At 37.6% G+C, this 18,710-nt stretch overlaps 1 protein-coding gene across 1 annotated transcript in view; it reads right to left on the reverse strand.

Annotated features, from left to right (window-relative positions):
* Positions 1-18,101, reverse strand: part of IDE (insulin degrading enzyme) — a 352,051-nt gene extending 333,950 nt beyond the window's left edge. Inside the window, exon 1 of the mRNA XM_053692939.1 lies at positions 17,953-18,101. Within this exon, the coding sequence (XP_053548914.1) occupies positions 17,953-18,014 (62 nt within the window). The 5' untranslated portion in view covers positions 18,015-18,101. The remainder of the gene's footprint in view (positions 1-17,952) is intronic.
* Between the last annotated feature and the right edge of the window lie 609 nt (positions 18,102-18,710).

The following is an 18,710-nucleotide window of genomic DNA, read 5'->3' on the forward strand; positions in this document are numbered from 1 at the left end:
ACTTCATGAATGAAAGTCCCCTTTATTTGTGTCAATGGTCAATCCTAGCGTTTCACAAACACTGGGATTGACTTTCACTTTAAAGACTGGTGCGCAATACTGAGATTAAAGAAACAGGGGCAACGCCTGAACAAGGTAACAAACTACAGTAGCAAGATATAAGTCTATTTAAGCAACATACCATGTACAGCCTTAGTAAAAGGGTAAAAGTCATCATTTATTGATATGCATTAAAAGTGGATAAACTCACAGAGTAGCGGTTAGCTATGAGCTACGTCATCTGACGTGTTTCGTGCATGTCTGAGGCTTTCTCAAAGATTGGCTAAGACAGGTACACCCAGGTTTACACACCTGTTAGGTCCTGACCCTAGTCGTGACGTGTTCTGCCACAATTGCACTCAATTGGAGACAAATGTAAACAGGAGCAAAGATTCACAAATCTGTGATACATTGTGTTATAGTTAACTCTTAACCCTTTTGTGCCGGGGTTAACTTGTCTACAAACAAAAAATTGAAATCTTGCAATCGTGCACGTGATCACGAGATTTCAATGACGGGATCGCATCAGGGGGGCGTCCTTATGATGCTAGGCACGCCCTCCAGACCGCAATCCCATCAGGGAAGCGCCAGTGGCTTCAGGAAAGCCAAGCTGTTAGGACGTTGTATTTCGTCCTTCGGTGCTAAAGCCCAGCAAAATTCAGACGAATTACAACTTCCTAATGGCGTTAAAGGGTTAATGGTGTTAAAGGTTAATGTTACGTTGAGTGCAATGTTGGCAACTACATGCTAAAAATCAGGATGGAAGAACTATTAAAAACAAAATAAAGGACATATTTACATTGGCAATTAACAACATATTCAGAAGAAAATTGATTCCAATATGTTACAATGTATGAGGCTGTTAACCTAACAAGAGTTACATTTTCCAGACTTGAGTTTCCTTCATTTTGTATTGGGTTTAATTTCATTATATTGAAATAAACAATTTCAAGGATGCACATACAGTTATTGTATTTCAAAGGATAGACTGTGTGATTATACCAAGAATACTATTACAAGTTATATATTTATAAGGAAACAGTAATTTATTAAAATAATTGTTGTGACTGTACCTATTGTTGTAACTATACTTATAAGTAGGAAATTGGTTAGAAATATATTATGGATAATAATTAAATTGGTGGATAGTACAACCCCTGGTAAAGATCCAGGTCCCACCTTAGATTCATACCCATAGGTTATTTTGTAACAAGTTTAAAAATCCATTGTATTTCTCTATCCAAGAGCTGCCTATATCTATTGTCTCCTCTTTGATTTGCTGGAATGAAATCTAATGCTTGGAATAATTAAGCCTTCTTCTTTTCTTTATGATGGAAGAAATGCTTTGCAACTGGGGTTTTAGGAGGGTCTCTCAATAGAGGTCCGGTTTTCACGAATCCTATATTTTAGATTCCTGCAAGTAGAACCTGTATATTGTTTGCCACAAACTCCACAGGTTATGAGGTAGATCACATACTTTGAACAACAATCCAACCTATATTTTATATGGTGGACAAAGTTAGTAGATGTTGAATTCACCTCAGAGCCTGGTGATGCAGTGTGCACAAATATTACAGTGTCTCCCACATCTGAAAAAAAATGTTTCTAGTTAGCCAATTTTCTCTACACTGGTTTTCTGAATTGTGTACATATTTTATCATTCGACTACCAATAGTTGGATCTCTCCTGGAGACATATTTCCCACCTTTCTGTAGGATTAGCTTGCATAGTGGATCTAACAATAAAATACCAAGGTTTTTCTGTATATTTTGAATTGCTCTAAATTGATTGCTATGTATATGTGTTACAAATTAATTTGTTTCTGTTTTTTGTTCTCTTGCTTTTGGTGTTTAGGTTGTGTTTGCTTTAATAGAGAGTTTCTATTAAGTTTACCAAATTCTATTCTCATTTGCATTAGACTTTCTTTATTGTAACATCTGTCCACTAGTCTCTCTATGAGTTCCATAGAATATTTGTGCAAATCCTCCTAATCCTTAATAGTTGGCCTTTTGGAATGCCTTTCTCAAGATGTTGTGGATGGCAAGAATCTGCTCTTAGTATGGTGTTACCATCAATCTCCTTTCTATTGAGTTCTGCAGAGATGTTATCATCCTTGCCTATTAAAAGAATATCCAAGTACTGTATATTACTCTTGTCAAGCAAATGGATACATTTTAAATGTTAAAAAATCATCTTGTTTTTCAGAGCCATTCCATATTATTATAAGATCATCTATGTATCTTTCTAGCCAATTTCCTACTCACAAGTATAGTTACAACAATAGGCACAGTCACAACAATTATTTTTTTTTAAAATATCATTTTTATTAGGGAAAGCAAGAACAAAACGTACAGAGGACACATAAATTCAATGTACAGTTTACAATTAGTAGGCAAGGTTACAGTGAATAACATTAGCAGGAATGAGCGCAATCATGAGTATTATTCTCTGGTACATATTGACAATTCTGCCAACCATTGATCTATGAGTGGGTATAAAAGTTACCCCTGCACGTGTCTGCTATCCCCAGACATTTTAATGTTTTTAAACAAAAACGTTCCTAAACACACTAACTTAATAACTAAAAGATAAACTAAACTACTGCTAAATCACCTAGGGGCCCTACTGTGGGGACAATCGAGGTCGAGGCCTGGCGGAGGGGGGGGGGGAAAAAAAAAAAAGGGGAAAAAAAAAAGGGGGGGGGGAGGGGGAAAGAGGAGGTGCGAGGCGGAAAGGGGCAAGCGCGGGGCGGTGAAAGATGAAATGTGGGTGTGTGTGGAGCATAATGTAGGGCCCATACATATGTACCTCAGCACTGGGGTTTTATTATATTATAACCTAAAACAACTAAACATCTATATTAAAAAAAAAAAATTATAACTATAACTAAAAACTCGTACTCTCAGCAAATTCCACCCTGGTGATCTATGAATATTCCCCTGATATTAGGCCTTTTCCACCTAGAGAAGTTCTGACCATGCGCATAACATCAAATTTATAGTGAATAGATTAGGTAAATTCTAAACATCATATACGAGCTAGGCACTTTTGTAGAAATAGTGCTACTGCATATTATGTTCCTTTCCAGGGCTTTGTGTTACCAAGGTCCAGGTTATTTAGAGCTAAAGGACAGGTTTGCTGGAGATTTTTAAGTCTGGCAGATATTTATATAGTTAGCTCCTAGCCTACAACCTGGACATAACATGCCATCATCACTCTAGGGGGAACTACAAGATTCCTGCCTTTAGACCAACTTCGGGAAAGGGGGAGCTGCCTATAATGACATCTAATGTTCAGATTAATATGCAATAACAACTAGCAGCATTAAAATATTATGGGGCATAAGTGTTGAACCGCAATAAAGGGACCAAGCTAAAAGAAACAGATGCTCCTGCTAGCTTAAGTGGCATTCTGCCAAATATTTACAAAAAGTAAGGGCTTATTTAGATCTCCCAGATTACAATAAACTGGGACTCCAGTACCTTGAGGGGATGGAACCGGCAGGAACATACAACAGACTGCAAAGCGATGGTAGACTTAATAAATGGTATTCTTGACTGTGTGGGATGACCTATCTGTAACGTTCTCATGTACCTTGCGTAAAAGGTATGGGTGCATAGAAGATGAAATACTATTTTCAGGGTGGCAAGCTTTAAGTAAACAAAAATCAAAATACTAAATCTGATGATAGCATTACTGCAACAGACCATAAAGCGATGGTAGGCTTAACAAATGGTATTCTTAAAGGGACAGTTCACCCAAAAACTTTCTCCCCTTTAAATTATTCCCAATGATCCTTTTTACCTGCTAGAGTGTATTAAATTGGTTGCAAGTAGCTCCTTTACTCATATTTCAGCATTTGAAATAGCTGATTTAGCTTGTGGTTTCCCAACCTATACTGAAAGTTTTGATACTGGCGTATACGCTATTGACAAGCCTAAGTAAACACAGCCAGCAGAAGAGCTTACACCCTCAGTGGGGGGCATGATAGTTAAGTAATACAATTATAATTTTCCATTGTTCTCTCTATGTATTGAGTTGGTGTTTCAGACAAATATAAGATAAGGAAGCAAGTCTGTGTACATAAAAGTGATAACATAATGAGATCTGATATTACCTGAAGCTCAACCCATTGTAATAGGCTGTGGTTTCAAAGCAGAAAAACAGCTAATTCAGATACACAAATAAACCCAAAAATGCAATTTCTCAAATATTTTATACTCTGCAGTTGGTATAACAAGTCATTTAAAATACATTTATGGAAAAACAATTTTACAGTGTACTGTCCCTTTAACTATGCGGGATGACTTATCTATAGCGTTCTCATGTACCTGGCATAAGAGGTGTGGATGCATATAAAATGAGATATCATTTTTAGGGTGGCTAAGTGCTAGATAAACAAAATTCAAGATACTAAAGCTGATGATAGCATTACTGAACAAAACAAAGCAATTAGCCAACAGGGCCAGATTTAGAATGGACAGGGAGTGCAAACTAGGATACTTGGCAGCAAGTAGAAGGGGATCTCGCCTTAGTGAGAGGACATGTAGGGCCTCAGATAGATTTTTATGGAGGTATATATACCTATATATATAGCTTGGTGTGGTGAACCCAAACACTCATTAAAATTTCTCGTATTCCAGACCCCCACTGTTTGGCAGGACAACAAGTTTAATAACTAACAGTTTTAATCGGCAATATTAGACTTCAGGGTTATGTGTCAGTATACTTACAATAGGCTGCTGGGTATTTAAAGCAACCCCCCTAACAGAGTAGACAAAGTTACTCTTTCTCTAGCTCCCATGACTTAGAGGATACCCCTTTAAGTACAGAAATGTTATACATGCATATAAAAACACAATCCCAACCCATTCCAAATATCAAAATGTACCCTCCTTAGCTTAAAAGAGCAATGATGTCCAACAAATAAGGAAAAAGTGATAATACAAGCTGTCCAGCATAAATATATTGGATATAGATGCAGCTTAGAGTCTATGTGGAGAATAGCGATTTGTGCAGCACAGCACTGCCCATTATCCAAAGAGATATATCAGAGAGGATACATTAGTGGTAAAGCGCAGTTCCGTTATTCATGCAGTAAAACGATCAATTTCAACATAAGTCTGCGTTTCAAAGTGTGCAGATTAGGACAAAGAATTCACCCTACTCCCACACGCATCTAGTATGCCAGATCTAAATTAGCCAGTCAAGTTTATAGTGCCATTCTAACTTGAAAGTCATAAGCGTCTGCCGGCACAGGATCCACAAGTGTTACCCCACACCTTCTCTGAATAAAGCCAGCGAGTCATAACACGAGCCTGACAGCCATCTTAGCGGTGGTTGCTGAGAGATATGGTCACAGATGCTAGATGAGAGCAGGTATCTCTCCCCGGAATAGTCCGCCATCTCAGTTAACATGTGAGGGTCAATAGCCGCGCCTTCCATACTTGTATTGAGCCCGAGTGGTGTTTCAGTAAGGGGCCAACGCAGGCTAAAACTTGAATATTGTGGGATATCAGCAAAGCTGCCATCGATTCTAAGTGCCAAGTTCACAGCTTGCACAGCGGGTAAGTCCTGTAGCAGCTCGGGAACAAATAGTGGTTCTATGCTATACTTCTCAATACCCAGAGTCGGGTCCTTCACTGGGGCACTTATGATACAGGCACCGTATAGGCTCTCCCTTCCCGCAGCAGCCGTCACAGGTGTATGTTGAGCCTGTTCCATGCGGCATGACAGTGATCCCCCGGCCAAGTCTGAGTGAAGGCTTGCTGAGTCGTCCGATGCAGCAGTTCTTTGTAACGGTATAGTAGGCAGGTGTTGCAGGACTTGTACTGAGCGGCAAGTTCACTTATTCACAGGGTCAAGGTCCTTGATGTGGCCCCCATCCGTTGCTTGAATCACCCCAAGCAAAGTTTTAAGTTGACAAGATAAGCGTTCAAATCTAGGCATGAAAATATCAAGCATCTGTGCAGTGATATAATTTTCTGCCTCCATCGGGAAACCAGTAGATACTGAGAGAGTTACTAAGTACAGCGTGGCACTTGAGAGCTCGCCACTATGCCGAATGGCTTTTAACGCTCAATATGACCTCCGTGGGAGAGAAGATGGTATTTTCTCAATCTGCCTTGGTTCTCGGACACGTAGCTGTCAAGAGATGTGCAGATGGCAAGGAGTCCAGGCTGTATAAGGATTCTCTTTCTCAAGGTCTTTCATAGCTTCAGAAACATGCAGCCATCTTGGAATGCCACCCACCGGAAGTCCACAACAATTATTTTAATAAATTACCGTTTCCTCTAAATATATAACTTGTATTAGGTATTGTTGGTATTATCACACAGGCTATCCTTCCAAATACAATAACTTTGTGTGCATCCTTGAAATTGCTTCAATATAATGAAATTGAACACAATACAAAATAAAGGAAACTCAAGTCTGGAAAATGTAACTTGTTAACTTAAAAACTAACATATTGAAATCAATTTTTACCTGAATATAATGTTGTTAAATGCCAATGTAAATATGTCCTTATTTTGTTTATAATAGTTCTTCCATCCTGATTTTTAGCATGTAGTTGCCAACATTGCACTCAACAGAACATTAAGAGTTCCCTATAACACAAGCTGCTGTATCACAGATTTGTGAATCTTTGCCCCCGTTTACATCGGTCTACAATTGAGTGCAATTGTGGCAGAACACGTCACGGCTAGGGGCAGGACCTAACAGGTATGTAAACCTGGGTGTACATGTCTTAGCCAATCTTTGAGAAAGCACCAGACATGAGCGAAATGCGTCAGATGACAGCTCCTAGCTAACCGCTACTCTGTGAGTTTATCCGTTTTTTTATGTATATCAATAATGATTTTTACTGAGGCTGTGCATGGCATGTTGCTTAAATAGACTTATGTCTTGCTACTGAAGTTTACTACCAAAGTTTATTACCTTGTTCAGGAGTTCCCCCTGTTTCTTTGTACTTTTTATACAACGCCGGCAAACCTCTTTACAGCAAATGTGGAAGCCATGGAGGTGGTTGTGGCTTGGAGGGACGAGATGCCTACTCCGCTAATACAAGGAAATATCTGCATTGATAAACTCCTACTGTACTGTGTATCCTGTACTGTGTATCCGGTGCCGTCCAGTGCACATCTTTTACACATGCTACTGAGATTAGCAAGAAAACTAAGCAACATTAAAAATAAAGTAAATTGTACATTTTCTGAATATTACATACTGTATTCAGCTGATTTAAAGGGACAGTCTACTCCAATGTTTTTATTGTTTAAAAAGATAATCCCTTTATTACCATTTCCCAGTTTTGCACAACCAACACGATTATATTTATATTATTTTTACCTCTGTGATTACCTTGTATCTAAGCCTCTGCAGACTGCCTCCTTATTTCAGTGCTATTTACAGACTTGCTTTTTAGCTAATTAGTGCTGACTCATGAATAACTCCACGGGAGTGAGCACAATATTTTCTATATGGCACACATAACCAAGCAATGCATTGATGTGAAAAACTATAAAAACAAATGCTGAGATAAAGGACCCTACAGCGGCTTAGAAACAGGAAGAAATTTAGAGATTTAAAAGTTATAAAGTATATTAATATAATATTGTTGGTTGTGCAAAGCTTGGGAATGGATAGTAAATGCGTTATCCATCTCTTTAAACAATAACAATTTTGGAGTAGACTGACCCTTTAAGTTTAATTTTGAAATATGAAATAGAAAATACCTATAAGTGAACTAAATATAATATTTGTAAATTGGTGCACACCCTTTTTAACTAAATCAAATTATATACTAAAAAATTGTAGAAATCAAAGCTATTCAAATGATTTCTCAAGAAAGGGAATTCAACATTCTTTTATGAAAAAAAATTGTGTGTCCTATGCTCTGACTGGATAATTGTTTGCTTTAAAGGGACAGTCTACACCAGAATTGTTATTGTTTTAAAAGATAGATAATCCCTTTTTTACCCATTCCCTAGTTTTGCATAACCAACACAGTTATATTTATATATTTTTTACCTCTGTGATTATCTTGTATCTAAGCCTCTGCAGACTGCCCCTTTATTTCAGTTCTTTGACAGACTTGCAGTTTAGCCAATCAGTGATGGCTCCCAGGTAACTTCACATGCACGAGCACAGTGTTATCTATATGAAAAACACGAACTAACACCCTCTACTGGTGAAAAACTTGTAAAATGCATTCTTAAGAGGCGGCCTTCAAGGTCTAAGAAATTAGCATATGAACCTCCTAGGTTAATCTTTCAACTAAGAATACCAAGAGAACAAAGAAAAATTGGTGATAAAAGTAAACTGGAAAATTGTTTAAAATTACATGCCCTATCTGAATCATGAAAGTTTTTTTTTGGACTAGACTGTCCCTTTAAAAGGCTGCAGCCTGAATAACTGTCTAATTATATGGATCCATACAGAATTGCAACAACAGAGTGCTGCTTTCTTAAAGCAATGAAATATTTATATGAATTGTGATTGATAAACTTTGTTTTGGGATAAACCCCATAAGAAAGATTTTTCTGATAGAGGTTTCTTATATATGCTATAGTGGAAGCTTCTTTGTTTTTAGTGGAATCATTTCTTGATTAAATGGGAATAGGTCTTGATATGCATTGAAAATTTGGAAATGTTATAAAATGGTTATGTAATAATTATTTCTTTCATGTAATTAGCAAGAGTCCATAAGCTAGTGACGTATGGGATATACATTCCTACCAGGAGGGGCAAAGTTTCCCAAACCTTAAAATGCCTATAAATACACCCCTCACCACACCCACAAATCAGTTTTACAAACTTTGCCTCCTATGGAGGTGGTGAAGTAAGTTTGTGCTAGATTCTACGTTGATATGCGCTCCGCAGCAGGTTGGAGCCCGGTTTTCCTCTCAGCGTGCAGTGAATGTCAGAGGGATGTGAGGAGAGTATTGCCTATTTGAATTCAATGATCTCCTTCTACGGGGTCTATTTCATAGGTTCTCTGTTATCGGTCGTAGAGATTCATCTCTTACCTCCCTTTTCAGATCGACGATATACTCTTATATATATACCATTACCTCTACTGATTTTCGTTTCAGTACTGGTTTGGCTTTCTACAACTTGTAGATGAGTGTCCTGGGGTAAGTAAGTCTTATTTTCTGTGACACTCTAAGCTATGGTTGGGCACTTTGTTTATAAAGTTCTAAATATATGTATTCAAACATTTATTTGCCTTGACTCAGGATGTTCAACGTTCCTTATTTCAGACAGTCAGTTTCATATTTGGGATAATGCATATGAATAAATCAATTTTTTCTTACCTTAAAATTTGACTTTTTTTCCCTGTGGGCTGTTAGGCTCGCGGGGGCTGAAAATGCTTCATTTTATTGCGTCATTCTTGGCGCTGACTTTTATTGCGCAAAAAAAATTTCTGTTTCCGGTGGCATACGTGTCGCCGGAAGTTGCGTCATTTTTGACGGGTTTTTGCGCCAAAAGTGTCTGCGTTCCGGATGTGGCGTCATTTTTGGCGCCAAAAGCATTTAGGCGCCAAATAATATGGGCGTCACTATTGTCTCCACATTATTTAAGTCTCATTATTTATTGCTTCTGGTTGCTAGAAGCTTGTTCACTGGCATTTTTTCCCATTCCTGAAAATGTAATTTAAGGAATTTGATCAATTTTGCTTTATATGTTGTTTTTTCTATTACATATTGCAAGATGTCCCACGTTGAAGCCGAGTCAGAAGATACTTCTGGAAAATTGCTGCCTGGTGCTGGATCTACCAAAGCTAAGTGTATCTGCTGTAAACTTATGGTATTTGTTCCTCCAGCTGTTGTTTGTACTGATTGTCATGACAAACTTGTTAATGCAGATAATATTTCCTTTAAGTACTGTTACATTACCTGTTGCTGTTCCGTCAATATCTAATGCTCAGAGTGTTCCTGATAACATAAGAGATTTTGTTTCTAAATCCATTAAGAAGGCTATGTCTGTTATTCCTCCTAGTAAACGTAAAAAGTCTTTTAAAACTTCTCATTTTTCAGATTAATTTTTAAATGAACATCATCATTCTGATTCTGATAATGGTTTTTCTGGTTCAGAGGATTCTGTCTCAGAGGTTGATGCTGATAAATCTTCATATTTATTTAAAATGGAATTCGTTCTTTACTTAAAGAAGTCCTAATTGCATTAGAAATAGAGGATTCTAGTCCTCTTGATACTAAATCTAAACGTTTGGATAAGGTTTTTAAATCTCCTGTAGTTATTCCAGAAGTTTTTCCTGTCCCTGATGCTATTTCTGAAGTAATTTCCAGGGAATGGAATAATTTGGGTAATTCATTTACTCCTTCTAAACGTTTTAAGCAATTATATCCTGTGCCATCTGACAGATTAGAGTTTTGGGACAAAATCCCTAAGGTTGATGGGGCTGTCTCTACTCTTGCTAAGCGTACTACTATTCCTACGGCAGATGGTACTTCCTTTAAGGATCCTTTAGATAGGAAAATTGAATCCTTTCTAAGAAAAGCTTACTTGTGTTCAGGTAATCTTCTTAGACCTGCTATATCTTTAGCGGATGTTGCTGCAGCTTCAACTTTTTGGTTAGAAGCTTTAGCGCAACAAGTAACAGATCATAATTCTCATAGCATTATTAATCTTCTTCAACATGCTAATAATTTTATTTGTGATGCCATCTTTGATATCATTAGAGTTGATGTCAGGTATATGTCTCTAGCTATTTTAGCTAGAAGAGCTTTATGGCTTAAAACTTGGAATGCTGATATGGCTTCTAAGTCTACTCTGCTTTCCCTTTCTTTCCAGGGTAATACATTATTTGGTTCTCAGTTAGATTCTATTATCTCAACTGTTACTGGAGGGAAAGGAACTTTTTTACCACAGGATAAAAAATCTAAAGGTAAATTTAGGTCTAATAATCGTTTTCGTTCCTTTCGTCACAACAAGGAACAAAAGCCTGATCCTTCATCCTCAGGAGCGGTATCAGTTTGGAAACCATCTCCAGTCTGGAATAAATCCAAGCCTTTTAGAAAACCAAAGCCAGCTCCTAAGTCCACATGAAGGTGCGGCCCTCATTCCAGCTCAGCTCCTGCAAAGAGATTTTTTCTTTTCCCGTGTCCCAGTAAACCCAGCGAAGGCTCAAGCATTTCTGAATTGTGTTTCAGATCTAGAGTTGGCTGGAGTAATTATGCCAGTTCCAGTTCTGGAACAGGGGCTGGGGTTTTATTCAAATCTCTTCATTGTACCAAAGAAGGAGAATTCCTTCAGACCAGTTCTGGATCTAAAAATATTGAATCGTTATGTAAGGATACCAACATTCAAAATGGTAACTGTAAGGACTATCCTGCCTTTTGTTCAGCAAGGGCATTATATGTCTACAATAGATTTACAGGATGCATATCTGCATATTCCGATTCATCCAGATCATTATCAGTTTCTGAGATTCTCTTTCCTAGACAAGCATTACCAGTTTGTGGCTCTACCGTTTGGCCTAGCAACAGCTCCAAGAATTTTTACAAAGGTTCTCGGTGCCCTTCTGTCTGTAATCAGAGAACAGGGTATTGTGGTATTTCCTTATTTGGACGATATCTTGGTACTTGCTCAGTCTTTACATTTAGCAGAATCTCATTCGAATCGACTTGTGTTGTTTCTTCAAGATCATGGTTGGAGGATCAATTTACCAAAAAGTTAATTGATTCCTCAGACAAGGGTAACCTTTTTAGGTTTCCAGATAGATTCAGTGTCCATGACTCTGTCTTTGACAGACAAGAGACGTCTAAAATTGATATCAGCTTGTCGAAACCTTCAGTCACAATCATTCCCTTCGGTAGCCTTATGCATGGAAATTCTAGGTCTTATGACTGCTGCATCGGACGCGATCCCCTTTGCTCGTTTTCACATGCGACCTCTGCAGCTCTGTATGCTGAACCAGTGGTGCAGGGATTACACAAAGATATCTCAATTAATATCTTGAAAACCGATTGTACGACACTCTCTGATAGATCACCATTGTTTAGTTCAGGGGGCTTCTTTTGTTCTTCCGACCTGGACTGTAATTTCAACAGATGCAAGTCTTACAGGTTGGGAAGCTGTGTGGGGGTCTCTGACAGCACAAGGGGTTTGGGAATCTCAGGAGGTGAGATTACCGATCAATATTTTGGAACTCCGTGCAATTTTCAGAGATCTTCAGTCTTGGCCTCTTCTAAAGAGAGAATCGTTCATTTGTTTTCAGAGAGACAATGTCACAACTGTGGCATACATCAATCATCAAGGAGGGACTCACAGTACACTGGCTATGAAAGAAGTATCTCGAATTCTGGTATGGGCGGAATCCAGCTCCTGTCTAGTTTCTGCGGTTCATATCCCAGGTATAGACAATTGGGAAGCGGATTATCTCAGTCGCCAAACGTTACATCCGGGTGAATGGTCTCTTCACCCAGAGGTATTTCTTCAGATAGTTCAAATGTGGGGACTTCCAGAAATAGATCTGATGGCCTCTCATCTAAACAAGAAACTTCCCAAGTATCTGTCCAGATCCAGGGATCCTCAAGCGGAAGCAGTGGATGCATTGTCACTTCCTTGGAAGTATCATCCTGCCTATATCTTTCCGCCTCTAGTTCTTCTTCCAAGAGTAATCTCCAAGATTCTGAAGGAATGCTCGTTTGTTCTGCTGGTAGCTCCAGCATGGCCTCACAGATTTTGGTATGCGGATCTTGTCCGGATGGCCTCTTGCCAACCGTGGACTCTTCCGTTAAGACCAGACCTTCTGTCGCAAGGTCCTTTTTTCCATCAGGATCTCAAATCCTTAAATTTAAAGGTGTGGAGATTGAACGCTTGATTCTTAGTCAAAGAGGTTTCTCTGACTCTGTGATTAATACTATGTTACAGGCTCGTAAATCCGTATCTAGGGAGATATATTATAGAGTCTGGAAGACTTATATTTCTTGGTGTCTTTCTCATCATTTTTCCTGGCATTCTTTTAGAATTCCGAGAATTTTACAGTTTTTTCAGGATGGTTTGGATAAAGGTTTGTCTGCAAATTCCTTGAAAGGACAAATCTCTGCTCTTTCTGTTCTTTTTCACAGAAAGATTGCTAATCTTCCTGATATTCATTGTTTTGTACAAGCTTTGGTTCGTATAAAACCTGTCATTAAGTCAATTTCTCCTCCTTGGAGTTTGAATTTGGTTCTGGGGGCTCTTCAAGCTCCTCCGTTTGAACCTATGCATTCATTGGACATTAAATTACTTTCTTGGAAAGTTTTGTTCCTTTTGGCCATCTCTTCTGCCAGAAGAGTTTCTGAATTATCTGCTCTTTCTTGTGAGTCTCCTTTTCTGATTTTTCACCAGGATAAGGCGGTGTTGCGAACTTCTTTTACATTTTTCCTAAGGTTGTGAATTCTAACAACATTAGTAGAGAAATAGTGGTTCCTTCTTTATGTCCTAATCCTAAGAATTCTAAGGAGAAATCATTGCGTTCTTTGGATGTAGTTAGAGCTTTGAAATATTATGTTGAAGCTACTAAGAATTTCAGAAAGACTTCTAGTCTATTTGTTTTCTTTTCCGGTTCTAGGAAAGGTCAGAAGGCCTCTGCCATTTCTTTGGCATCTTGGTTGAAATCTTTAATTCATCATGCTTATGTCGAGTCGGGTAAAACTCTGCCTCAAAGGATTACAGCTCATTCTACTAGGTCAGTTTCTACTTCCTGGGCGTTTAGGAATGAAGCTTCAGTTGATCAGATTTGCAAAGCAGCAACTTGGTCTTCTTTGCATACTTTTACTAAATTCTACCATTTTGATGTGTTTTCTTCTTCTGAAGCTGTTTTTGGTAGAAAAGTACTTCAGGCAGCTGTTTCAGTTTGAATCTTCTGCTTATATTTTCAGTTTTTTTCTTTATAAGATTTAAACTTTATTTTTGGGTGTGGATTTTTTTCAGCGGAATTGGCTGTCTTTATTTTATCCCTCCCTCTCTAGTGACACTTGCGTGGAAGATCCACATCTTGGGTAGTCATTATCCCATACGTCACTAGCTCATGGACTCTTGCTAATTACATGAAAGAAAACATAATTTATGTAAAAACTTACCTGATAAATTCATTTCTTTCATATTAGCAAGAGTCCATGAGGCCCACCCTTTTTTGTGGTGGTTTTGATTTTTTTGTATAAAGCACAATTATTCCAATTCCTTATATTTATGCTTCGCACTTTTTTCTTATCACCCCACTTCTTGGCTATTCGTTAAACTGATTTGTGGGTGTGGTGAGGGGTGTATTTATAGGCATTTTGAGGTTTGGGAAACTTTGCCCCTCCTGGTAGGAATGTATATCCCATACGTCACTAGCTCATGGACTCTTGCTAATATGAAAGAAATGAATTTATCAGGTAAGTTCTTACATAAATTATGTTTTTCTATTTTTTCCATAAAAGTGCTGAATTCCCTGTATTTTGAAAAATCATATGAAATGGTTTGATTTCTACTACTTTTTCCTATATAATTTGATTTAAGTTTAATTTTGACTTTACTGTCCCTTTAAAGGAACAGTAAACCCCAAAATGTTATTTTATGATTCAGATAGAACATACAATTTTAAACAACTTTCCCTATTTAATTCTATTATCAAATTTTCTTCATTCTCATGTTATTCATTGCTGAAGGGACAGCATTGCACTACTGACAGGAAGCTGAAAATATCTATTTAGCCAATCACAAGAGACAAATGTGTGCAGGCACCAATTAGCAGCAGCTCCCACTAGTGTATGATATGTGCATATTCATTTTTTAACAAGGGATACTAAGGGCTAGATTTATCAAAGCCATTCTCCTTTAATTCCGTCCAAAATAGCTCATACAAACTGATCGACATATTCATCAAAGCACTCTGCGCCTATAATTGCGCAAATCTGAAAGAAACTTTGCACTCAGCGTGCATTCGCCTAGGCGCACAGGCGCGTTCCTGAGTGCTACAATTTACATTAGTAATAGGCGTAATTTAACAGCCCGACCTACAAATACGCCTGGTTTCTTATTTATTATTGCTTTGCGCCGATAGGGAACTGCAATTTCGGCTTCAATTGCCTGTTGTATATTTCGCCATGCAGACTGAGGCGAACACCATTACAATACATGCTTTTACATCTTGTGGTGCAGTACTTTCTTCTTTTAACTAATTTTTCAAAGGCTCAGCGCCAAGAAGAGACTGTTATTGCCAGAAATGTGCGCTTCCACTGGCGCATATGGGTACCAACAGTTTATATATATATATATATATATATATATATATATATATATATATATATATATATATATATATATATATATATATATATTTTAATATATTTATTTTTGCAATCTTAAGTTATCAACATATATAAAAAACAGCACAGAAACATTATATAATATAAATATAAGCTAAATATTAACTTAAAAACACTTTTTTAATAATCAAAACATGGCGGCGTAAATATTTATAGGGATGTACTGTGATAAATTGGGAGTAAATAGGGAGTAAATTTCGTTTCCGACAGGCGAAATTTATCATTATTACGCCCCAGCTCGCCTGCACAAAGTTACCTCTATTTTTATGATAAATTCAGGCGCACATGTGCGCTTCCTTGGAGGCGAGCTTGGGCGCAGTCACAGGCGAAGCACATACAGAATTCGCCTAGCCTTTGATAAATCTAGCCCTAAGAGACCGAAGCACATTTGAAAATAGAAGTGAATTTAAAAGTGTCTTAAAATTACATGCTCTAACTCATGCAAGTTTAATTCTTTCCTATCCCTTTAAGGCTTACAGTGTGTCATGTCTTCTGTGAATTGTTTTCTAATAACTTTTTTAATTGTTTTCTAATAATTTAAAAGTACATTGAGACATTAAACTGTATAAATTTCAATTAAAAAAAATGGAACATCAAGGTGTTCTAAAACTTTTGACCGGTAGTGTAAGTTTATGAGAACCTCGCCACACACTGCAAGTGTTGCCACATCAAAGTCCTAACCTACCCATACCTTTTGCAACAGGAGCACTTCAAGCATTGTAAATTTAGTCAGATTTTAGTTACACAGATGCTTGAAAGGCAATAATCAAGGGTGATTATTATTTTTGTTTGCTATTTGTCCTTTGAAAGGCTATTTTAGTCTAAAAATTACATGCTCTAATGCAGGGCTTGACAAACCCAGGGACCAATTGGCTCATAGAATTTTACCCATTACTCCTAACTTTTTGGGCTGTTCTCCATTTATCTACACAAATACTACTGCCTGGCTTCTAAAATTATTTCTGGCTCCCAAATAAACTTATTTAATTATTTCTGAATCCTAACTTTTAAACAATTTTTCGACCCCTGCTCTAATTCACTAGAGCATGTAATTTTAAGAATAGCGACCCTGCACTTCTGTGTGTTTAACCCCCCACAAAGAAAGTGCGATGCGCTGAGGGTCTCGTGCAGAAATTGCCACTACGCTATTTGCACAACCCAGCTGTGTAACTAACACTGCTGATTGTATTGAAGACTAGAGCATGTAATTTTAAACACTATGGACCCTTTAAAGTGATTATTATATTAAACATACTTTTGTCACTGGCTTCCATAAAACATAACACACCTAAGGAAGATTCTGGAATATGCAAAAAAAAAAAAAAAAAAGGCTCTGGAGGACAAAGATAGAACGTCATACCCAGAGTGTGTTTGTAAACAGGAAATTGACTAAGTATATTTTTAATGCATGGCTTAATGTCATAGTTCCTATAATTTTACTTCTAGCTCCTTTCTGGATCTGTTCTTTACATATATCTTTATTATAGCAAACTTGTATTGCTCCTAAATTTAAAATAGATCTGGTACCACCTGTGTTCTTGTATTCTGAAAAATAATTTAGCATTCTCTTCCTTTCAAAAGAACAATTTTACTGGGTGATATCCAACCTACATTTTTAAACTTCACAATAAGCAGGTTCTTTTGACAACCAGAAATAAAAAATAAATAAATATATATATATATATATATATATATATATATATATATATATATATATATATATATATATATTTTTAAATAATTTGCATCACAAATATGTCTGCATACAAGATGGAAAAATAAACAAAATGGGATCTTTAGCACCATACTTACAAATGTAAACAGATATGGCTACATACTGTCACACAAAGGTCACATTACATTACAAGCAACATGTATCTTACTCAATACTGTGAAAAAAGCAGGAAGTATAACAAGTGCTCAAAGTCAGGTAATAGAAAGATTACTGTGTTTCCCTGACAGCAATACAAAATAATAACTTACTGCTTGACAGAAAAAAGTAACCAGTCACTTATTGAAAGTTTATATAAAACAAAGAATTCCACATGCACATTATAAAAAATAAAAAAAACACTGAAGTAGCCAACATCAGCCCTATCACACTACATTTGACTAATTACAGAGGCTGTTCTCATAACATTCCCTTCTTTTGTTTGATTAGAAGCCCCCAAAGCTAAAATATATACAATATATATATATATATATATATATATATATATATATATATATATATATATATATACACACACACATATACACACACACACACACACACATATATATATACATACATACACACACAGAATGGACATATAAAGAATAGGAAGAAACAATGATGCAGTGATTAACCCCTTGAAGAAAACAAAACACACTGAAACACAAATTCGGATACGATTGAAGTAGAGATAAGCAAATACGACACATTTAGCAGCAGAAAGTATATCAACTCTATACACACGCATTTATTTTGCTGACTCACGACTTTCCGGAGTGCCACTAATATCATCATATACACAGCACATATCAGTAAAATAATTATGTGCTGGAGCAAACGAAGGGTCTGCAATAGGCCAGATTTTCCCCACCCTCTTACCCTGCTATGAGTGATCTGGGGGCCCGGAGATAGCTGAGGATGTGCCGTGAGCCCTGCAGCATGGCCCGGCACCGCAAACAGGAGGAATAGGGGACGGCCGAACAACAACTAGAATAAGCAAAGCCCTCCTCTCTTCACCCGATCACAACCTATGGAACCGGTGAAAGCGCCGAGATCCCCGCCTCCAGTTACAGCTTGCAACAATTATAGAGGGTGTACAGCGATACCTTACCAGACTTGGTTTCCAGAGAGATCCCTTGTCTCTCGCTGTTATCCCCCACAACCGAAAAGGGGTATCAAGACAACAACCGGATTCCCCGGTGTTTCCCAACCAAGAGGCCCCGCTGGCTGACTAGTTCTGGGGGTATTGCGTTTTACCACATTCCCAGGCTTTAGGCCTCATAAGGCCTTATCGCTCTTATTCTCACCTAATTGTATAATTTAGTAAAGCAGAACTTTCGCCGGGTTGATTATATATTACAAATGAAATCTGTACGGACTTTTCCTCTTCAGAGCTCAGCACAAGCAGAGAGCAGGCAGGATACACAAGGACTAAGATTTAGCTCCGTCATATGTTGATTAGTCATATTTAGCTATCAGATTTGCTCGCACCTTACCTGTCACAAGGACCGATCTCCGCTGTGAAGCTGTTAAATATCCCCCGGGCAAGCAGACCTTTTCTATATTTATAGCGCTCTCTGAGCTCTGGTAAATAAACAGCAACAGGATTTGCATACTGTGCGTTTTAATATAAATGG

The sequence above is a fragment of the Bombina bombina genome, chromosome 9, assembly GCF_027579735.1.
Source record: "Bombina bombina isolate aBomBom1 chromosome 9, aBomBom1.pri, whole genome shotgun sequence".
NCBI classification, from domain to species: Eukaryota; Metazoa; Chordata; class Amphibia; order Anura; family Bombinatoridae; genus Bombina; species Bombina bombina.